Raw genomic sequence first — 24,569 nt, forward strand, 5'->3', positions numbered from 1 at the left:
TTATATGTGAATCCTAATCCATAGCACTTTATTTGTTCGGTTTCTTCGTTTAAGTAGTTGTTAGTGTTGCCTTTTATCCTTAGACTTCGACCGAGCTTAGGCACATAGGTGAAAGCACTTAGACATTCTTCCTTTGGGTTCGACCCTTGACTTACCTCTATACTTGTATTTAGATTAGTTAAGTGTTTATAAATTTTGTTTGACTTAGGGAGGATTGGTCCAACGACCTAGTTCACCCCTTCGTCAAAGTGGCGCCGTTGCCGGGGAACGGTGTCTATGTTTGAGTGGCTTTGATTGCTTGAGTCTAGGTCATTGTTTAAACTTTTCTTTTATTTGTTTTTGTTTGCTTTGTATAAAAATGGCATGTCTATCTTTTTCTCAATATGATGATGAGCCTTTTTGCGAATATTTCAATAGACTTAAGGGATTTCTTTACTATAATCGTTGTAGTCTTTGGGAGGCTTGTGAGATTTGTTATCTTGGATTGAATGAGCAAAGTAGGGATATAGTTGAGGGAATGGTAGATTTAGAGCATTTTCTATTGAAGATGTTTGAGGATTTTATGTTTGGTTTGCTTGGGAAGTCTATAATAAGGGTAAGCGAGCTTCTATTTTTTATGTGCAATGTGTTAATTCTTCAAATGTTGGCAATATTTACCATGATGTGTCACATGATACCATAGTTGAACCTAGAACAAATGTTTCCAATTCTATTTCCTCTTTTGTTCATGATAATGTGTTGAATGTTCAAGCTAACAAATCTCATACATTTGATATCATTTATAAGATTAGCTTATTAGGTACAAACCTATTGGATTTCTTATTGATTAAAACTACAAGCTACGCTTGGATAGTAGCGCGTTATGCACTCTTTGATCCTGAAGCCTATCGAAGGCTTATTGGTAGGTTGATTTACCTCGCGATCACTCAACCAAATCTTGCTTCTTTCTGTCATGTCTTATTTTAGTTCATGCAGTAACCCTGAACAAAACACTGTGAAGTGGCCTTAAGGCTCATGCGATATTCAATAGATACTCTCGGACAGGGAATTCTTTTGAAAGATGGTTAGTTGGGTCGCATGTCCCGTTGCACGTAAATCTTTAACTTGATGACTCATGTTCTGGTCATTCTCTCATTTCATGGAAGACTAGGGTTTAAAACATTGTTTCTCGTTCTTTGATAAAGACGAAATAACGTTTTATGGCTGCTATCACATTCAGGAAAGGAAAATAATATTGTTTGTAAAACATTAGTGAGCTAACATAATAAAATTAAATATGAATAAAAAAATTAACGGACAAAAAAAAAAAAAAAAAAAAAAAAAAAAAAAAACATGCAAGACAAATGTCAATTATTCAGAAATACATCAAATCATATCCTTCTTAAACTCATTAAGAATAGTTCAATATCTAAAATTGTATGGAGTAATTAACAACATCATATAATCATATTTCATTCTTTCATTTTCTTCGCAATTGTTGTTTGAATATTAGCCTACTCCAAATCATGAAAGGCCCATTCATTTTTCCTTCGAAGTTCGGCTTCTTCTTCCGGTGTGAAATCATTGACGATGTTGAAGATCTTCCTTACCTCTTCAGGAGTTTTGGTCTTGATGATATCAGCAATGGCTTGGCAAGTCAAGTCTAGTAAACCCTTTATATCCAAGTAGTTTGCAGCCTGCCAAATATTATTTACTTTAACACATTAACTAATGCAATTAATAATTATAAATAAAAAATTCTAATGAAGTTGGAAGTATAATTTTTCACCATCAAATTTTAGGGTTTATGTGAGGGTTAACTTTTGACGAGTATCAATTACTCTGTATATCATAACTTTTACGGTATTATCTATTGATTTATCTCTTACTCGTAGCTATTATATCTATAAATCGACATCTATTTCCAAAATCTATACTATATTTTAAAAGGCGTTTCTAAGAACGTCAATGTGCCACGTAGTTCCTTTTTTCTTGAGCTACGTCATCTTCACCCAAACAACTAACATTATTGAAGGATAAGGAGAATCGAACGCTCAACCCCTTATCATAAGAATAATCATTTTACCAAGCCAATTATCAAGTATGTTATTAATATATTAAAAAAAAAATTATTTAATTGCAAACCACAAGGTTCAATTAAAATAAAGTGTACGTACTAAAAAAACCCTCAATTTTTATTTGATAATGACGATTATAATTTTATAAAGCCTTTAAAAGAATTTATCGGTTGCACTTCTACATTAGTAGCTAGGGTTGTACACCAGTCCAAAACCGGACCGAACCTGGACCGGACTTGTAAGGACCGAGACTTGAATCATCGAATTTTGAGGACCGGAGACCGGACCTGATTCAACAGGTTTGGTTCTGGGTTGGACCTGAACAATCATGTTTGGTCTGGGTTTAGACCTGAACAGACCTACTTTGTAATTTTTGTTGTAAAAAAAAACCTATTGGACCTATTTATGGACATGTTACCTGTTGCATAATTAAGTAAAATCTGAAATTATCAATCACAAAAACTACATAAATTTACATTCCCAATTCCCAAACACCAAAAATACTAGTCGCACTACAATGTACAGAAGAACCGCAACCACCAGATCTACCACCTTCAAAGTAGGTGGTCGCATAGGAAGGTCAAGGTAGATCGGGTGGTTGGGTGGCTGCAGTCCGTGGAGTCGATGTGTGATTGAGTGGCTGTGGTCGCTGGAGTAAGAGGACAAACGGTGTGCGATTGGGTGGCTACGGTCACTAGAGTAGCTCGTTCTGGTGGCTGCGGTCGCTAGAGTTGAGCGATCTGGTGGTCGTGGTCTCTAATGTCGCGCGAGGTTGCTGGCTTACTGTGGACCCGCAGTTCATCGGAGTCTTCGTGGTGGTCAGTTGGTCAGTAGTGACTTGGTGAGGAGAGAGAAGGTCAGAATGAGAGTAATGAGACTATGGGAGAGAGAGGTGGAGATTGAGAATTACGATTGAAATTTTAGGATAAAATTTTTATTTTACAGAAAAAACATCTACACCGGTTTTTAGGTCTGGACTTGAAACCCACAGTTTAGACCAAACCTAGACTAGAACCGAAATTTTTGAATTCTAAGGACCGAGATCGGACCTAAATCTATACGTTCGGGTCATGTCCGGTTTCAGCGGCCCGATTTAGATTGATTTTCAGGTCCTGTCTTGTTTATGTATACCCCTAGCAGTAGCAACCCGAGGCAACACCCGGGGTACTCACTAATTCAGATTTTAAGAGTAGAGAAACCATAGTGGTACCTTATTAACTAAGATTATTATCAATTGTATAAATATATTTAATAATTAATATATTGATACTCTCACATCATAGGATATGTTAACATTTAATGAATACAATAATTCAGTATCTCTAGCAATAAATATTTCAATAAAGAGCGTGGTTTTTCTATATTAATGAGATGGTTAATCAATTAATGAGATATTTTTTAAAAATAAAATAATACATATGAAAAAATTAATTAAAACCAAAATTTGGTAGTTTTAATTATTACCCTTTCGTCATCTATCTTATCAACCATTGGAATGTAAACTAATATTTCACTAATAATGGAATAAGAACATAAAATATGAAATCAAGAAAAGCGTTTCTGCAAAACAATTTAACACTATAAAATTTAGAAAGACATTGCTATCATTTAAAAAAATAAAAAAATAAAAAAAAACTTTAAAAAAGTAATTAAGATACCGAAGAAACAAGGAAAAAGTTAATAAAAAACAATCAAGAATAAAAATTTATAATGCATCAAAAATTAAAAAACACATTAATGCTAAGGACTAATAAAATAAATAATCATAATCTTAGCCTAATTTATTAATTCATACTTTAATACTTTAAACACTACAGATTTAAAACGCACATTGACCACAAGCCATAATTAATATAATAATTAATTATAATGCTAACCTTAAGTCCCTAACAAACAATTAATACGTTTAAGAAAAATAAATTTCGATATTATTAATCATCAAAATAAAGATAAACAAACAAAAGAATTCAAGAAAATCAATAACAAATTAAATCAAATTAAATAAAAAAATATAGATAAAATCAAAGAGCAAAAGAAAACTCACATGAATGAGCTCAATGAGGGTCTCTTGGTCAACTTTGAGAAAGTCCATATCCCATTGCTTGATATCATCTTAAATGGTCTTGAATTTAGGGCTATCGGCAACAACGTGCTTGTCGCAGTACTTGATAACCTTAGCAAGAATTTTAGCGTCGACATTAGGCACTGGAATGAAATTGTTGTTGTCGCCGATTGCGAGGTCCTCGATTATGTGCTTGAGGGTTTGAGAAAGCCTTGCTGAGTTTTCGTCGATTGAGAAAAACTCATGATCGGAAGACTTAAGGACAACCTTCTTGGAAGAAGATGGAGAAGAGGAGGATGATGCCATTGAATTGGAGTTTTTTTGGAAGGAAAAGTGGAGAGTAATATTTTACAAAAGTATTACTTATTTTGAGAATATGTTGACTGATGAGACTTTGGAAGACTACTAGGGTTGTTTTTATAGATGTTATTGGGGATTCTAGAAATATCTTACAGCAGGCTATCGTATTTTTTCCAGCAAATTCTATCCTATCCTATATATCTAGCTATCCTATATGATTTTATTTTAGTGTATATGATATAGAAAGTTATTTTTTATTTCACGTAATAGCTCAAGCGTGACCCAATAAATTTGATACAATTTTATATTTTTGACGAAACTATATTATTCATGATTATTCTAAAATTCCTCAATTACTCAAGTTGTCATAAAGAATAAAAACTCTAACAAAAACAAACATTAAGTGCTCGCTCATGTTGTTGGATTTCAAGAAAAAACTCCATGGATTTGAGTATGCATGTTCCTTGATCATTATATATAATGTTGTAAAAGACTAGTCCTATCACGTGGTGAAACCTAGCTAGTAAGATAAAGATACAAAATATATACAAAATATATCCTAAATCTACGACATATATTATCTTACTATAATATCTATCACACTCCCGCAGTCGTAGCGAAAGGAGGACGTACACTAAGATTGGATCTGAAGTCTAAAAACAAGTCTCAAAGAAGGCCTTTAGTGAAGATGTCTGCAAACAGATATCTAGAAGGAACATGTAGAACCCGAACGTGACCCATAACAACCTTTTCTTGAACAAAATATATATCCATCTCCACGTGTTTGGTGCGTTGGTATTGAATCGGGTTGGTAGATAATTAAATAGATAGCGCTGATATGATCACAGTGAATAATAGTAGCTTTTCGAAGAGGACAATGTACCTCCAATAAAGGTTTACAAAGCCAACAAGCCTAAGAGACAACATTTGCGATGCCTCAATATTACGCTAATGCACTCGACTTAGTTAATGTAGGGGATTTTCCTGTGAGGGTAGTTAACTGCATTGGCATGTGAGAGGTTTTGCCTTATGTAATAACATATTTTTCAATAACTTCATATGTATCTTGCAGTTAGTGATCTTTTTCAATGGTTTCAAATGTAACCTCATATGTATATTACAATAGTGTTAGTGAAAATGACGTATTAACACGCGTCCAAGGTATGAAAACTCAAAGAATAAAGCTTTTGTAGTTTTTTTTTAATTTCATGTTGTTCTAAAGTGTAATCCATTTGTAATCCGAAATTTGAATTAATGTGTGTATTTGAATAAAGTGTAATCCATTTGTAATCCGAAATTTGTAATCCGAAACTAACTCTTTATGTTGACTTGTTTCTTGTAAATAATGTCCTGAACTAACCAAGGACTAAAAAGGACTTTCTTAACCAATTGGTTAATTAATTTGAACCTATAAATTCTAAATGCCCTCTACCTAGAAGTCCATAGGCTTAAACCATTGAAAGAATTAATGAAAACAAATTAGATAGACGTTCCTATAATGGCGCATAAATTAGGCCTGTAGCAAAGAACGCTAGCTCCATTGCGCCGCGATAGATTTAGCATTCTGCGATGGTTCCATCGGTACGCCATGGTTCAGGTTTTTCTTTTCATATCTTCGTGTCGATTCGAGTCTTATCGAGTTACCGCCATAATTAACCGGTTTAGTTAGACCTGTCAATTTTTGACCCTATCCACAACCCAACCCATTTTCCTAGGTCTTGAATAATGCTTTTTGACTCATTACCAGATATAACCCAAACCCGTTAAACCTGTAAATTTGTGGGTCAAAGCAAACCCTCACAAGCACAACAAACTTCGACAGTGTCCACCCACAACTCGATCCGACCGGTCTCTTACTTGGAAGTTAGCCAAGTCGGATCAAAACAACTACCCAAGTAATTAATGAGCTTAATGGTTTTCTCTCAAGTGGAGATGCCTTTTTGAGCACTTACTCAAGTGAGTTTCTCCAATTCCCAAGGGGGATATTTGTATGGAAACTCAAGTGAGAAATCCTTTCTCCCATCAATTATGTAGGAGAGTTGGTAAAATCAATTTTATCATTTTATTTTTAAATCAAAAATAAAAGAAAAAAACCAACAACTAATTAATCAACAAGTGGCAATCATAGGAGGAGATGTTAGATAAGGACCACAAGGGGAGGGGACCATGCCATCCTCCCAAAGTATCCCCAAACCGGCTGTTCTTACAAGTTATGTCCTAGGCTAGGCTGCTGCATGTGCGAGCTATATATGATACGAATGGATTGCTAATTGGCCCGTGCAAGCTATGATGCGGATGGGCTGCTGCCCATGCGAGCTTACTTGCTACTGGCCAAGGCATGGCCGCCTGGTGCTACCACGCTAGCATATCGCTAGCTGCTAGGTGCTAGGCGATGCTAGCATGGCGAGCCAGCAGTGCTGGCCTCGCACCAAGCCACGCACCCACGCGGGATACTGTTGCTTGCGTGCAGCTGGTGTTGCTAGCATTGCTAGCTATGTGTTAGCAGCTAGCTAGCCATGCGCACCTAGCATCATTGCCTTATTGCAGTGCGCATGCTAGCACCATTGGCCCATAGCACTCGATTTGCTCAACTTACAATGCTCGGTGTCAACGCTTCTAGCTCGATTTCCGAAGTCTAAATTTATATTACTCCAGCGACACATTAATTGGTCATTTCGTATCGTTAGTTGCTTAGGTGTGACCCGAAGGGTTCAACCTGAATAATTACCTTGACCATACTGAATAATTAGCTTTCTAATAACTCTGAACTCTCTATCGGAATAATACACTTGTTCAAAGGACACCATTCCTTTCACCTTTCTTATTAAGTAGATATATAACTTTTGAAATTATTACATGTGTTTGATCTTTTCACTTTGTATACATATATATGTATACCTATACATATATGTATACCTATATATATATACGTATATATATATATATATACATATATATATATACATATATACATATATATATATACATATATATACGTATACGTATATATATATATATATATATATATATATATATATATATATATATATATATATATATATATATATATATATATATATATATATATATATATATATATGAGAAGGAGGAGAATGAATCTCATACGTTCAAATAAACTAATCCAATGGCTCTAATAACATTTTTCATTAATGGCATAATTGTTAATAATGAAAAAAACCAATTTCCAGATTTCTTTTTCTCCTCCCGTTTTCTTCCTTTCTTTCTCTCCATGTTCAACAATCTACCCCTTTTATTTCTTTCTCTAAAAGTTAATTTTCCCCATCTTTGTATCCACCCCATTTCTCTCCTTCTCTCTCCTCCTTATTCATCTCTTTTCCTACCCTTTTTCTCAAAAATTTCATAAGTTTTTCATGAATACTTACAATAAATGTATCATGAACATAGCAGGTATTAAAGAAAATAGAGTTGATTAAATATGTATAATATCTAAATTAAACGTGCAATATTTCTGTAAAAATTGTGCAAATTTTAAAATTGATTTGTTCGTGCATATTTACTTATAAAAATGTGCAATTAAAGATGCATATTATTTTAATTAAATGGGTATAATGCTATATATTCTTAAAGATAAGGAAGGTATGTTTATTTTAAACTCTGATCAATTGATTGATGATGATTTCCATAATCCATCATTGCCAAGTTATAAGAAAGTTCCAATCTACTAGGTTAGGACATTGTGCTACATCGTGAATGGTAATCTTGGAATGTTTAATGTTATCACGAATTCGAGATTGCATACGGCCATTGAACTCATATGGTTTACAAAGCGCGAAAATACTAAATATTATTGGATTTTCAAATTACTCTAACCACAATTACTCTCATCTCTTAAATCAAAAATATATTTGTTAAAAGAAATCAATAGTTTGAACTTCGAATAAGTTCTATTAGGGGGAGAGAGAGAGTATGTTGCAGACTTGCAGTGAAGACAAAGATTAAAAGAAAAAAAAGCATATGCATAAATTTTGAATTAAATGTGTAAACGTTCATAAATTTTGTAGTAAATGTGCATAATCAAGACTTTTTCTCATTCTTCTTATTTTAAGATTCTTCTTATTACCCCCAACCTTTTGGTTGAGCGCCCGCCTCTCTGCGCGCGCGTGAACCAACCCAACAAAGAAGGAAAGGATGCCCTCTCGGGGCCGCACTTTGGGGCGGCTGGTCTGGCTCCCCTGCGGGAGTCCCGGCGGATTTAGAACTAAGCCAAGCTCTACTTTCGCGGGCGACTCTCGTGATGGCACTTGCCTTTGGGAAAGGCGAGTGCGATAGACCCGGAGTTTAGTTCAACCCTTGGTGTGTGAAGTTGAACAACCACACTTCTATAATTCAGGATCTTCCTAAGCATCCACGAGCACCCTTTGTTACTATTGGACAAATTCCTTCTCCTCTAATATGACACGATGAGGCTGCACTTCCAAATGCCACTTCTTCCCGTCGCAACCGTAACCAAATTGTGGCTCGTGACTAATCCATAAATCCCTTACTTCGTCTGCACTGGTTTGTACGCGAATGCACGAATTATACCGAGCGAAAGCTTTCTTTCTCTTTATGGATAACCAATTCATTTTCGATCGGTGCCTCTGGCCCCCTTGTTCCTTTCTATATATGTATATGTGTGTATATATATATGTATATGTGTGTGTATATATATATATATATATATGTGTATATACATATATATATATATATATATATACACACACACACATATATCACATGATCTTGTTTAAGGGCATTTTCGTAATTTTGAAAGTTGAATGACCTTCGTTCTAATTCGCGCACACGCTTCATGTTTTTTCTCAGTCTTCTTTAGAATTTCTCTCTCTTCCTCCAAGTTCTCTAAGAGGCGGTTTTTTCTCGCTCTTCCATTTCTTCGCTTTTTAATTTCTTAACTTTAGCTCTTCAATTTCAGGCGATATTATGTTAAGGTACTTAAATATCGGTTTAATTTTGAATTATCTCAATTTTGATATATGTTTTTGCGATTTTGATTGCGAAAATCTAATTATGCGGTTTTGATTATTCGATTGACTTGCTATGGTTTTAGGCTAGATAAGTATACTGGAAAAGTAAGTTATTTGATTGTGGTTAATTGATTTTTTTTACAATTGTTTGATTTTTTGTGATTTCGAGTCTGAAATTAGGGTTTTAGTTATTTTAAGTTCTAGCAATTTGCTAATTTTGTTATTTTTGCTGAGTATTTTTTTGCGATTCTTGTTAATCTTTCTTGCGATTATTTAATGTATAGAATTTTATTTTAATTTTATTTTCAATTTTGTTTATGGCCTGTTTGGATTGCATGATTTCATTTCAAATTCCAGAATTGAGCCAATTATCTTGTTTGGATACTTCAAAATTTTGGAATTGTATTTGGCCCAATTCCAAGCCATTACAGAAATCAGTTATGTCAATTAGTCTTAGGTGCATCCTTATGTACCAAAGATAGGTACAACAAGGGAAGGTCCAAAACGCGCGGCCCAGATTATTAACCCAGACAACATATCCGCGATCCGTTAAAATCAACACTACGCTCTACAAAATGAACATTTAGTAAAAAAAATATGAACATTAAAATACGAACATATAATAATAATAAATGAACACGTAGAAAAATGAACATTTAATACTTATAATATGTTTCAAAATCATGTTATTTTTTATTTCTTCAAATGTTTATGTTCATAATTAAATGTATGATATTCATAATAATATTTTGTATGTTCATATATAATTTCAAATATTTATTATGTAAAGATGTGTTGTCCATGAAATATTAATTAAATTTGTTTATGCATTTGTTGTCTTTCTTAAATGTTTATGTTCATATTTTTTTTACGTATATGTTCACCTTTTAAATGCTTATATTCACTTTAAAAAAACCAATGTTTACGTTCATATTTTGAAATGTTATGTTCACTTTCTAAAATGCATAACTTCATATTTTTTATGCCTATGTTCACTTTCTCAAAAGCTAATGTTCACATTTAAGGGAAACTATGCATATGTTCATATTTTGCATGATTATATTCGTTGATAAAAAAAATGCATAAAATCAGATAAAATTTAAATCATTAGAATTAAGAAAACCATATACTACCTCTTTTAACATTTAGTTTCAACTTTGGAATATTTTATGTCTCCAAATAATACCCCAAAGTTACAACTAAATGTTAAAGGAGGTAGTATAACCTAATCAATCAAAGTTAATCACAAAGTCACCACATAAGAAATCGAAAAATCATACATTTTTTTGCCTGTATTCACAATCTGAAAAATTAATGTTCATATTTTTATGCCTATGTTCATTTTCTGAAAGCTAATGTTGATATTGTGCTATTGTTACACCTATTTCTAGCTGCAGTGGAGTGTGCACCTAAGAATATGCGAAGTTATGTTTTATGAATTTCAAATTCTAACCCAATATACGTCATTCTAAATTCTCTCTCTTCAAACATACATGACCCTTTTACTCCTTACCTCCTTTATGATCTTCTATCCAGTCTCTCTCCTCTGCTAGCTATTCCTGCTCACCGCCACGATATCACGATATATTCATTTACTTTTCTTGTTTTTCTACTTACTTTTGAACGATTTGATTTACTTTTTAGGTATTTTGAATAACTTTAAAGTATTTTGTAGTTACTTATAGAGATAACCTTTGTAAAAGTTGAACCTACACCTCTATGTAGGATGCATAGTGCTCTACCATTTGATCTAATAGGTTGACCTTATAGATTGTTTTATCAACTTTATATTATTTTTTTATTTACTTTTAATTTAGAGACATAAGATTTATATATCCCCACCCATAGTTCATTTGGCTTCACTTTATCTTCACAATAACTAACATTAGAATCAGGATGAATCAAACATCTTTCATCAAATGAAGAGTTAGGAGTACTAGGAGCAACACAAATCAAGTCAAGTTTACAATTCGTACAACCATCATCATAATTTCAGGCTTATTAACATAAGTGTTAGAAATAACACTGTCTTTGTAAATTAAAGACACTATCTTATCAACAAGTTTTATTGGGTCATAAGGGCACAAACATATGTATTTTAATGAAGTATAGGTTTGATCAGATGTAAATAATAAGGAAATTTTGTTTTTAACCACCTCACAAAACACGAAAATCTATTTGACCACCTCCCAAAAAAAAAAAGTATTACTGTACCACCACATAAAAAACACGAATATAGGTTTTACCACCACTTAACGGTTTCCATCCAAAAATTCCGTTAAGTGTGGCCCACGGTAACACGTGTTAGCATTTTATTTGCTCCAAAAAAAAAAAAAAAAAAAAAAAAAAAAAAAAAAAAAAAAACCTAAAACCACTCCAGCCACCACCACAGCGCCACCCCCGCGCCACCGCCGCCTTCCCCCCAACTCACCACAGCACTCCCCGAAACCACCACCCGCGTCGCACCACCAGCCCCAACCCACCTAAACCCTCCCCCTCCCTTTCCCGCAACCGTAACACCCCCAAAAACCACCAAACCCAAAACCCTCCTTCCCTAATACGGTCACGATTTCGGACACAAATGGCCGAAATCGGCCGGTTTTAAGGCTGAGTGGCCTTAACCAGCCGATTTCGGCCATTTGTGGCCGGAATCGTGGTTGTTTTGGGGGGATTCGTGGTCATTGAAGGTTGTGGATTGGTGGTTTTTGGGTCGATTGCGGTTGCGGGAGAGGGAAGGGGGCGTTTAGGTGGGTTGGTTGAGGGAGGGGGTGGAGCCGCGCCGCCGGTGGTAGGTTCGGGGGGCAGTCGTGGGTTGGGTGGTGGCGTGGTGGTGGCGTTGTGGTGGTGGCTGGGTAGTTTTAGGGTTTTTTTATTTTTTTTATTTTTTTTCCTTTTTTTTTAATTTTTTTCTTTTTTTGGCCAATAATGACACGACACGTGGCTTTATGGGCCCACTTAACGGATTCTTAAATGGAATCAGTTAAGTGGTGGTAAACCTATATTCGTGTTTTTTATGAGGTGGTAAAGTAGTACTTTTTTTTGGGAGGTGGTAAAAGAGATTTTCGTGTTTTTGTGAGGTGGTAAAAAACAAAATTTCCAAATAATAATGTTGAAATTTATGAAAATCAGAAACACAAGAATACAATAGGACAAAAGAAGCAATTACATTTGTCATCATAATCAATGTACACGAGGCCATAAAACACATTTCCCACAAAAGAGAATTTGATAGAAACTAGAGCTCTTGGACAACTGCAACAAATTAAAGAGATTTTGAGATGCAGCAAGCTGATGAGGACATCAAAGAAGTGAGATTAACCTGAGAGCACCACAATTTCTTACAACTGAACCTAAACTGGAAGCAGAGAAGGTGGATCTCATTTCACTCTGCTTTTTGAAATATCTTATTTACTTTAACTAATTTCATTATACTTTTAGAATTATCTTATTTACTTTTAACTAATTTCAATCTACTTTTGGCTAGCAGGTGAAGGACTAGCAGGTTCCTCCAGAACAAAGCCTTCTAAAATACTTGGATGTGAAGGACTAGGAAGCTAAAAGGTACTTTCCTCTAGCATAAGTCTTTAAACACTTAATGTATGAGAAGTCCACATTATGCCCATCTATTAAAACAACATAAAAGCAGCGACTTTCTTGAAAGTTGCTATGCTTTTTAACGTGCATATAGCAACATGAAAAGATTTTAGAAGTTATTTAGATTTCATAAAAAAAATAGAAAAGGATTCAATAGCAAGAGCTACGTATGCATACCATACTACAATCAACTTCAACCCTAATTTTAGCCGCTTTATCAGGATACTAGTTCGGCACATTGTCAATGACATATTTTTGATCATCAGGAGGGAGAGGCTCTCCATCATTACACCTAATAAATTACGAAATGTAATATGAATGATGTACAAAAATTTCCCACTTGTATAATTCTCACTCAACCCAACATAGGATTCCACCCCCCATTACATAATTCCAACTACCTGCATAAATCATACAATTAGTCAAATAAAAAACCAAGTCCAACACACCAGAAGAAGCAAGAAGCGACTAATCAGTACAAATACAAAGTTAAACATAAAAAACTAGGCCAAAAAATTAATTTAACATTCATTCACAATGTCACTCAATTATTCACTTAAATTTGTACTCAAACTCACAAACTATCACAAAAGTTAGCACAAAATTATCTCGACAAGTTTAAATAAGCAATTTAGTCTTTTGATTTACTTAACATATAATTGATTTACTTTTAATTATTATCTATCTACTTTTGTAATTGATAAAATAATAAGGTTCATAGGGGCAATTTGTCAAACAGTTAGTGCGCATTCACTTTATTTTGCTTAAATTTTGATCAAATTTAAGAATAAATTAGTGAAATAGAAATACTAAATTTTCAAGAATTGAATAGAAGTGAATTTGTCAAAATTTTGAGCAAAAATTATCAGAATCGATAGGATACATAATCCTAATGAATCTGAACATAGCCAATTGTTATCAAATTTGTAAATATATGCTCTAAATTCATAGTATATACTATATGTGATCCGATTATCGTACAAAAAGAATAAACCCTAAAAATCAATTTACACCAAATTTACAATGCTTACCTCTATAATTAAGAAATTTTGCAACAAATTAAGAATATTGTTGAAGAATAGTGTAGATTGTATCAAATTCCTGACTTTTGAGCAGATAATTGAGGAGAGTAAACCTGAAAATTGCTTGAGGACAACAAATATATTATCAGTGAGAAAGAGGAGAGAGAAACGAAAGTTTTGTTTTAGTGGTTCAATGAATTTAACTTGCAGATTTAATCACAACCGTCCAATTTGTTTTAATCTGTGGTTGAAATTGGTTCCTAGTTCTCATTATAGGGGAGGATTGTGAATTTGGCTCTTTCACAAGCTGGTAGTAAAAGGAATACACTCCCCTATCATGAAAGTATAACAGCCATATCAAAGATTCTCAGCAACTTAATAAGCTACCCCTAACAAACAATTAAGAGGGTCCCTTGACTACCTCTGAAAATAAAAGTTCTATACACCATTTATCGTTCATAAGATTGTAATATGAGTATGCTATGCAATTCACAATATACAAGGATAGTCAAAGGATACTAAAATGTTTCTCCTCTACCCTTTTCTACTAGTAGAGGAAAAAAAGTTAGATTCAGAGAAAATTCAACCGAATTTGGCAATGTTTACTGGTAATTGGCCATACTTTACAAGAGCAACCCAAGTATGTTCGATTTCTAAAAAGAATAACTTATCCGTAGCTTTTCAAGGAATCTTTTTCTCACATGACAATTTTGGAACTTTTCTTTGAATTTTGTTTTCTATGAACTTTTTAGTGTTTGTAATGCTTTTCTTTTACCATTTTATATCAGTAATAATAGCAATTGGGTATGGCTATTTTCTCTTTCTTTCCAGTTCATCCCCCTCTTAAAAATTAGTAATTACAAGCACTTTATGCATCAAATTTGTTTGTAAAAATCATGGATATTAATAACCTATACTTGTGATTGTATCAATACAATGAGCTGCATACTTGCATTCAATCAAAAGTTTAAAGAATTGAAATATTGGATTTCCTATTGATTAAAACCACAAGCTAGGTTTGGATAGTAGTGCGTTATGCACTTTCTGATCCTGAAGCCTTTCGAAGGCTTATTGGTAGGCTGATTTATCTCGCTATCACTCGACCGAATCTTGCTTCTTTATGTCATGTCTTATCTTAGTTCATGCAGTAACTTTGAACAAAACACTATGAAGTGGCCTTAAGGCTCATGGGATATTTAAAAGGTAATCCTGGATAGCGAATTCTTTTGAGAGAAGGTTAGTTGGGTCGCATGCATGTCTTGTTACACGTATATCTTTGACTTGATGATTCGTGTTATGGTCATTCTCCTATTTCATGGAAGACTAAGATTTAAAACATTGTTTCTCGTTCTTTGACAAAGGCGGAATAGCGTTTTATGGCTGCTATCACTTGTGAATTAAAGTGTAAGGGTCTTTTATTGTGTTTTAGTGTACATCATCAAAAGGCTATTAAATTATTTTGTGATAATAGATCAGCTCTCCATATTAGTAAGAATTATTTTTCATGAACAAACCAAACATATTGAAAATAATACTTCAATTCTTTGAAAAAGTTTGAAAAAGGTGAATAAAGTGAGCAAACAAAAGAACATTAAAGAAAAGTTAAGGGAATTTTTAAAGGAGAACCAAAAACAAAATTCAAGGCCACATGTCCTCTTCATCATTGTCATGGTTTATATCCAAAAGTGATTGATCGTTTATAGCTATTTTAAGTGGAGAAGCATGTATAGTCATAGGAAGCCCTTGATAGTTCAACCTAATCACTTGATGAAGTGAGGATAGTATTGCACCAAGCTCATGTATCCAAGGACGTCCAAGTAGAAGGTTTAATGTAGGTTTAATGTCCATAACATGGAATTCAACCATCTTTTGAATTGGGCTTGTGGTAATTGGTAGCTTAGCAGTTCCACACACCGATCTTCTCGAGTTGTCATAGACCCTGATGCTTTGTATTGTTGATTGAAAATCTTTTTCTGAATAAAGGCCTAAGTATTTTTTTAGTTCGCAATGGGCATACATTTACAGCTAACCCAATGTCTACCAAAGTTTGAGGGATATTGTATCCCTTGCACCCCACAGTTAGGTATAATGCATTGTTGTGGGTAGTGTCTTTTGAAGGCATATCATCATTAGTGAAAATGATTGATTTGTCTGATTTCTCGCTAGTAAGCAAGCTAACAAGATCCTAAGGGGTTGTGTCTGTGCTTACAGACAAAGCTGTTAGAGCATTCATAAGAGAATTCTTATGTTCTTTAGAAGTACTTAGGAGTTCCCAAATGCTAACATTTGCCTCGGATTGGCGAAGCTGTTTGACCAATGGATCTTTTTCCTCACTTGGAGGTGGTATTGGATTTTGCACTTGACCTTGAGTAAAATTTTGTGTGGTTGAGGATCCATTTGGTGGTGCTTGGTAAACTCGCCCAGAACGAGTTAGATGATCTATCTCGTTTGGATTAGTTGTAAGACTCACAAACCAACTTTCTTCTAGAGGCTTTGGATGTGACTCCATTTCAAGATGTTCCATGAGTTGTGCTTTATGCCAATTTTCATCCAAGGAGAGATTTGATAAGTCTTGTGACTTCCCCAAGAAATGATCCCAATCAAGCGCTCCATTTGTCTCATTTTGTAAACAAGATGGAGGTGGGACGGCGGCATACTTACAGACATATAAGTCTTGAAAGTCGTTGTTCCATAGTCCACATACTTCATTAGTTGCCCCTATGAGTATTGTGGCTAGAGGTTCTCCTATAGGTGTGATATAGTCCAAAGGATTGAACATGCCACTTCCCATATGGTCCTCATTAATATGAAACACCCCTAGTGGGGATACATTATTGTTAGGTTTTGGCGTGGGAATTCTCTCATCGTCTACTAAATCTTGTATTTTGTGCTTTAAGACGTAGCAATGTTCAGTATCGTGTCCAACGCCTCTATGATAAGCACAATAAGCATTACCATCCCATTGAGGAAATCTTCTTTCTGGTGGAGTGGGTGGTGTCGGCCCTGTTGGCGCAAGAAAGCCTTTTTCACTTAATTTTTCTAACAATTCTTTATAGCTTAAGGGAAATGGCGTAAATTTTCTTTCTTTTGTCCATCTCTTTCTAGGATCATTATATTGATTTGCATTATTGTATTGCGTGGTGGTCGCAAATACATCAATAAAGGATGATGTATTATCATTCCCCTTCTTGTAGTTATTCTTAGGTTGATGATGATGATGGGGTTTATTTGTTTTTTCTTTAGCAAGATCATCTTCAATCCTAGTAGCCACAGAATAGACCTTTTGAAAAGTGTCTAAAGCAAGGTAACGTAGATGTTTGTTGAACTTTTCATGACAGCTGTCAATGAACTTTTGTACTAACTCGAGTTCACGTGGCCTTTGGGCAAGGTGGGTCGCCTTTTCTCGTCATCTACCATCGAAAGCAAGGAAACCCTCATCGTCGCCTTGCTTGAGCATTTCAAGTTCACGTAGAGTTGACTTGAACTCTACGTTACTTTCATAATGGGTAATGAAAGCCGAAACTACATCTTCCCATGTTGCTTTGAATTTTGGATCTAACCCATAGTACCACTTTCTTGCGGTTGGGTCTAGAGATAAAGGGAAAGTCAAAGCATGAAGCTTAGGATCTATCAACTCCCTTTAATGCCATGGTGCCAGTAAACACATTAAATTGTTTTGTGGATTATTGGTCACCTTAAATATTAGCAAGTCCGTAGCTACGAACTTCTCCGGTATAGCAAGTCCTGCGGGAGGAGCAAAATTTTCTACGTCGAAGTACTTGTTCCCCATCGTAGAACGAAGAACTAGCTTCTTCAACAACTTTTCTTTGATGGATAATTGTTCCATCTTTTGTTGCAAGGCTAAGGCTTCAGCATTTTTCTTTTTAGCCTTTTTGATATTATTAATTCTTTTCTCCTAGCCTTTTCCTCTCTCAAACGAAGAATCTCTTCTGGAAGTTCTTCAATGGTTGACATTGTTGTTGGACTAGGACTAGTTGTTGAAGAAAAGTGGTTTGAAAGGGGTTGATCTTTGGGAGGTAAACGTAGAATACGAGTGCCCGGGAGTCTTCTTTCCTAAGCTTGAAAACCGGCCCTAAAAGAAGTACGAAAGGATAAGTAAATCGATACGGTTGTTTAGAAGAAAGGGAAAAAAAAAAGGAAATGACGCAAGATATATTCGAACGGATAACATCACCCTTAAACAATTCTTCTAAGAATTGTTTGGACGAGTCAGTTTTTTTTTTTTTTTTGAGAAATCAAATTGACTCGTACAATGGGTGCGCGCAAGGGATTAAGTTGCACGCGGATGCGCGCGCAACGGAATCTCTTGCGCTGGGAGGGGTTGCGCAACTCAATAAAATTGACTCGTACAATGGGCACGTGCAAGGGATTAAGTTGCGCGCGGATGGCGCGTGCAACGGAATCTCTTCCGCTTGGAGGGGTCGCGCAACTCATTGAGTTTCTTTTTTTAATTCGACTGCTCTCTTTTTTTTTGTCATCGTTTTTTTTTAATTTCTTTTTTTATGTTGCCCTTCGAATATGACTCTAAATCACGAAGAGGCTGCTTCGTAATTGGGAACCTAGACCAAACTAAAAAAGAAAAGAAGACTATCCTAGCACGTTGCATATAGTCACATAATCACATAAAGCATGCTATAAGTCAAGATTCATGCAAATTCGTTTAAAGGTCAAAAAGGCTTGGGTGTCCAAAGGTACCATATTTAAGAAACGATGCACAAATCAATCACTCAACGTGTTGACTCATGGCATCGCCCTCCCAACATTTTGTTGCGATATGGGTGGGGTGATTGTTATTGATTTCAGGATAGAAGCCTAGTGTTGGCGACCCCTAATCAATGAGCCAATCCCCAATGGTTAAAGTGTGCTATGCTTATGCATGATGCGATATTGCTTGTTTGGTTTTTACTTTTGTGAAAAAGGAAGATATTATGCGTTCAAGTCTAGCTCTCTAGCTAGAGAAATATCAAAGTTAATTCCCGTTACAATCCATAAGCAACCTAGTGTTGGAAACCTTGGACCATAACTAAGAACTAATCATGTAACCTCTAAGTCCCTAGCGGAGTCGACACTGTAAGGAGGGTATTCCCATCGTAGGGGATCTTCTCCTTAAATGCCCATAGCCCTTTAAAAGCCTAGGACTTTACACTTGTTAAGGTGTAGTAGGATTTAAATTCCTGACTGTTTGGGGGACCTTGAATTAGAATTGATTCTATCATCACGCTTTTTTGTAAGAAACAAGTAGGGAGTCGCCAATGAGTTTTAGGAAAACTCATAAACCTCGTTCATGCCTTTCTTCCATGTGGAGTTCATGGAATAATTATCACAAATCGTAAGTTTACCCATGCCCAAATTGGTCTATAAACCAGAAATGAGTTCGGGAGCGAGGGTACTAAAATAATGTTCCCTTTAGGGAGGGAATCACTATCCTAGCCCTGGTGCGGCCTCTACTAGCTCTTCAAGCTTTTTTACAATTTCATCACCAAACAATATATGCAACGCGATACCTAAAACTATGTTAGTTGATTTTATTTACACACATCAATTCACGTAGGAATTACATTGCAACGTCGATATTCTTTATTTAATCAAATTCGTGAAAAGGACAAGAAAATAAACAATATTCGCCTTGGCTTAAGTGATCAAATAACAATTAGATCAAATAACAATTAATTATTCAATTCTAATCTTATTTAATGCAAGATACTATGTGGAATTGATTAATTAATCTTTTTAAGGTGATCAAGCAACACTAATTAATTAATTAAAGTTCATTTAAACAAAAAGATAAATATGATATAACTAAGTGCTCGGGAATTTACGACTTCTCTTTGCTATATCTCCGTTTAGAACACTTATGGACTACTTCTTATACAGGAACCTCCACCGTAGTAACAAAATATCAAAGGGGTGAGTGTTTAGGACAAAAGGAGTTAGGTAGCAAAAGTTCACAAGTATTCTGCCGGAGTTTAGGGTTATTTTCTCCATGTTTAAGCCTCGGATTAAGCCTCTATTTATAGGGAATGAATAGGTTTAGGGTTTCGAACATTCTGCCGCAGCAGGTCTCGCGCGCAACTGGATGAGTTGCGCGCGGCATCCCAGCGCAAGTGATTAGGTCGCGCTGCTATGGGCAGCGCAACTAATTGTCTTGCGCGCTGCTTTATGGTAAGATTCGGTTTTATATTTTCGTAAAATTCTGAATCTTCCGCGAGCGCAACTCTGGAGGTTACGCTGAGTGTCGTGGGAAACTGAATTAGTTGCGCACGACTGCCCAGCGCGTCTGATTGAGATGCACGCGGCTTTTCTGCGGCAACATTAAAATTTAATCTAGGTGCTCCTAAATCCGTCATTATTGGGTTTTAAGTACGAGCTTAAGCCTAATTATAATCGTATTTAGTTAATTGGACCTTGCTTAGCTTTATTCTTTAGTTCGGGCTAGTCTTCTGTGTTTTGTGGCTTAACTAGTTATCCATAAACATTCTTCACTTTGATCCAACACGAAGATGAATTTATTTATCGTCATTGCACTTCCTGTCGCGACAGGAGGCCAAAAGTAGATGTCTACACAACTAATAAGCTACACCCAACAAATAATCAAGAGGGTACCTTGAATACCTCTGAAAATGAAAGTTCTATACACCAACCATCATTCATAAGATTGTCATATGAGTATGCCATGCAATTCACAATCTACAACGACAGTCAAAGGATACTAAAATGTTGCTCCTCTACCCTTTTCTACTTGCAAAAGAAGAAAGCTAGGTTCAGAGAAAATTCAAACAAATTTGGCAAGGTTTACGGGTATTGGCCATACTTTACAAGAGCAACCCAAGTATGTTCGATTTCTAAGAAAAATAACTTATCCGTAGCTTTTCAAGGAATCTATTTCTCAAATGACATCCTTGGAACTTTTTTTGACTTTTGTTTTCTATGAAGTTTTTAGTGTTTGTAATGCTTTTCTTTTACCATTTTATATCAATAATAATAGCAATTGGGTATGGGTATTTTCTCTTTCTTACTAGTTCATCCCCCTCTAAAAATTGTGATTACAAGCACTTTATGCAGCAAATTTGTTTATAAAAATCATGGATATTAATAACCTATACTTGTGACTGTACCAATACAATGAGTTGCATACTTGCATTCAATCAGAAGTTCAAAGAATTGAAATATTGGATTTCTTATTGATTAAAACCACAAGCTAGGTTTTTATAGTAGTGCGTTATGCACTCTCTGGTCCTAAAGCCTATCGAAGGCTTATTGGTAAGCTAATTTATCTTGCTATCACTCGATCGAATCTTGCTTTTTTATGTCATGTCTAATCTTAGTTCATGCAGTAACTCTAAACAAAACACTATGAAGTGGCCTTAAGGCTCATGGGATATTTAAAAGATAATCCCGGACAGGAAAATCTTTTGAGAGAGGGTTAGTTGGGTCACATGTCCGGTTACACGTAGATCTTTGACTTGATGATTCATGTTATGGTCATTCTCCCATTTCATGGAAGACTAAGATTTAAAAAATTGTTTCTCGTTATTTGACAAAGGCAGAATAGCGTTTTATGGCTACTATCACTTGTGAATTAAAGTGAAAGAGTCTTTCATTGTGTTTGAGTGTACATCATCAAAAGGCTATAATTTTACTTTGAGATAATCGATCAGCTCTCCATATTAGTAAGAATTATTTTTTATTAACGAACCAAACTTTTTGAAAAAGTTTTTAAAAGGTGAATAAAGTTAGCAAACAAAAGAACATTTAAGAAAAGTTAAGGGAGTTTATAAAGGAGAACCAAAAATAAAATTTAAGAAAGTATTGAAAATGTTGAGTACTTAAAAACATTAAAGTTTGAGAAAAATCAGCAAAGGAAAAAATATTGTTCGTAAAACATTATTGAGCTAAAATAATAAAATTAAATACAAATAAATAAATTAAAAGACAAAAAAAATAAAAATAAAATAAAAACATGCAACACAAAAGTCAATTATTCAGAAATACATCAAATCATATCCTTCTTAAACTCAATAAAGAAGAGTTCAGTAACTAAAATTGTATGGAGTAATTAACAACATGATATAATCATATTTCTTTCTTTCATTTTCTTCGCAATTGTTGTTTGAATATAAGCTTACTCCAAATCATGAAAGGCCCATTCATTTTCCCTTCGAATTTCGGCTTCTTCTTCCGGTGTGAAATCATTGACGATGTGGAACATCTTCCTTACCTCTTCAGGAGTTTTGTTCTCTATGATATCAGCAATGGCTTGGCAAGTCAAGTCTAGTAAACCCTTTATGTCCAAGTAGTTTGCAGCCTGCACAAATATTATTCACTTTAATACTTTAACTAATGCAATTAATAATTTATAAACAAAAAATGCTAATAAAGTTGGAAGTACAATTTTTAACCATCAAATTTTAGGGTTTATGTGAGGGTTAACTTTTGATGAGTATCAATTACTCTGTATATCATAACTTTTACGGTATTATCTATTGATTTATCTCTTACTTCTAGCTATTTTATATATTAAAAGGCGTTTGCGTAATTCCTTTTTTGTTGACCCACATCATCTTCTCAATATCTCATAATGTCACATCATCTCTCAAACAATGCCACATCACCCAAGCAACTAATATTATTGAATATAAAAACATAAGGATAATGAGAATCAAACCTTCAACCTCTTATAATAAGAATAACCATTTCAACATCTAAGCCAATTATCATGTATGCTACTAATATGTTTTAAAAAAATTATATAAGTGCAATTCACAAGGTTCAATTAAAATAAAATATACTAAAAACAAAAACAAAACAAAACAAAGAAAAAAAAAAAAAAAAAAAAAACTCAATGTTTGTTTGATAATGACAATTATAATTTTATGAAGGCTTTAAAAAAATTTATCAATTGCACATCTAGAGCAGTAGCAACCTGGGGCAACGCCTAAGCTACTCACTAATTCAGATTTTAAAAGTAGAGAAACCAAAGTGGTATCTTCTTAATTAGTTTATTATCAATTATATAAATTTATGCAATTAATGTATTGAGTAGTAGCAATCATGATGCGCTCACATCATAGGATATGTTAATAATTAATGAATACAATAATTCAGTATCTCTTACAATAAATATTTCAATAAGGATCGTGTTTTTTCTATATCAATGAGATGGTTAATCAATTAATGAGATATTTGATTCGCAATTAAAATAAATACATATGAAAAAAATTAATTAAAACCAAAACTTGGTAATTTTAATTATTAATCTTTCGTCATCTATCTTATCAACCATTGGAATGTAAAGTAATATCTCATTAATAATGGAGTAAGAACATAAAATTTGGAAAATGATTTAACAGTATAAAATTCAGAAAGACATTACTACCACATTAAAAAAAAAATAACATTAAAAAAGTAATTATGAAGAAACAAGAAAAAAGTTAAAAAAAAAAAAAAAAAAAACAATCATGAAGGAAAACTTATAACGCGTCAAAAATTAAAAAACACACTAATGCTAAACCCTAATTAAAATAATTAATCATATTCTTAGCCTATTTTATTAATTCATACTTGAATACTTTAAACCCTACAGAAATCAAACGTACATTGACCCTAAGCTTTAATAAATATAAAAATTAAAATCTTTAATCATAATGTTAACCCTAAGTCCCTAACAAACAATTAACACGTTTAAGAAAAACAAAATTTTAGTATTATTAATCAACAAAGTAAAGAAAAACAAACAAAAGAATTCAACAAAATCAATAACAAATCAAATCAAATCAAATTAAATAAAAAAATATAGATAAAATCAAAGAACAAAAAAAAACTCACAAGAATAAGCTCAATGAGGGTCTCTTGGTCAACTTTGAGGAAGTCCTTATCCCATTGCTTGATCTCATCTTCAGTGGTCTTGAATGTAGGGCTATAGGCAACAACGTGCTTGTTGCAGTACTCGATAACCTTAGAGAGAATTTTAGCGTCGACATTAGGCACTGGAATGAAATTGTTGTTGTCGCTGATCGCGAGGTCCTCGATAATGTGCTTGAGGGTTTGAGAAAGCCTTGCTGAGTTTTCGTCGACAGAGAATAACTCTTGATCGGATGATTTAAGGACAACCTTCTTGGAAGAAGATGGAGAAGAGGAGGATGATGCCATTAAATTGGAGTTTTCTTGGAAGGAAAAGAGGAGAGTAATATTTTGTAAAAGTATGACTTGTTTTGAGAATATGTTGACTGATGAGACTTTGGAAGACTACTAGGGTTGTTTTTATAGATGTTACTGGGGATTCTAGAAATATCTTACAGGAAGCTATCTTATTTTTTCCAGCAAATTCTATCCTATCCTATCTTGCTATCCTATATGATTTTATTTTAGGGTATGATATAAAAAGTTAACTTTTATTTAACTTAATAGCACATGTGTGTCCCAATGAATTTGATACAATTTTATTTTTTTGACGAAAACTATTTGATACATAATTCAATAAATTTCTAAAATTCCTCAATTACTCTAG

At 34.2% G+C, this 24,569-nt stretch overlaps 1 protein-coding gene and 1 pseudogene across 1 annotated transcript; both read right to left on the bottom strand.

Annotated features, from left to right (window-relative positions):
* Positions 1 to 1,493: 1,493 nt before the first annotated feature.
* On the bottom strand, positions 1,494 to 4,425 carry LOC145604025 (SKP1-like protein 1A pseudogene; annotated as a pseudogene).
* Positions 4,426 to 21,771: 17,346 nt separating this feature from the next.
* LOC145605837 (SKP1-like protein 1A) lies at positions 21,772 to 24,268 on the bottom strand. The gene is made up of 2 exons (XM_081661900.1): positions 23,888 to 24,268; positions 21,772 to 22,367 (listed from the first exon to the last, which is right to left on the bottom strand). The coding sequence occupies exons 1-2, from the start codon at positions 24,209 to 24,211 to the stop codon at positions 22,185 to 22,187; spliced, it is 507 nt and encodes a 168-aa protein (XP_081518026.1). The 5' UTR covers positions 24,212 to 24,268; the 3' UTR covers positions 21,772 to 22,184.
* Between the last annotated feature and the right edge of the window lie 301 nt (positions 24,269 to 24,569).

Source organism: Chenopodium album, chromosome 22 (assembly GCF_948465745.1).
Source record: "Chenopodium album chromosome 22, dcCheAlbu1.1, whole genome shotgun sequence".
Taxonomy (NCBI): domain Eukaryota; kingdom Viridiplantae; phylum Streptophyta; class Magnoliopsida; order Caryophyllales; family Amaranthaceae; genus Chenopodium; species Chenopodium album.

Bases quoted from the DNA above. Each gene is read 5' to 3' on its own strand.
- LOC145605837 (XM_081661900.1), bottom strand. From the start codon at position 24,211: ATGGCATCATCCTCCTCTTCTCCATCTTCTTCCAAGAAGGTTGTCCTT. The intron at 22,368-23,887 runs GTGAGTTTTTTT...ATATTTGTGCAG, and splicing joins CCCTCATTGAGCTTATTCTT to GCTGCAAACTACTTGGACAT.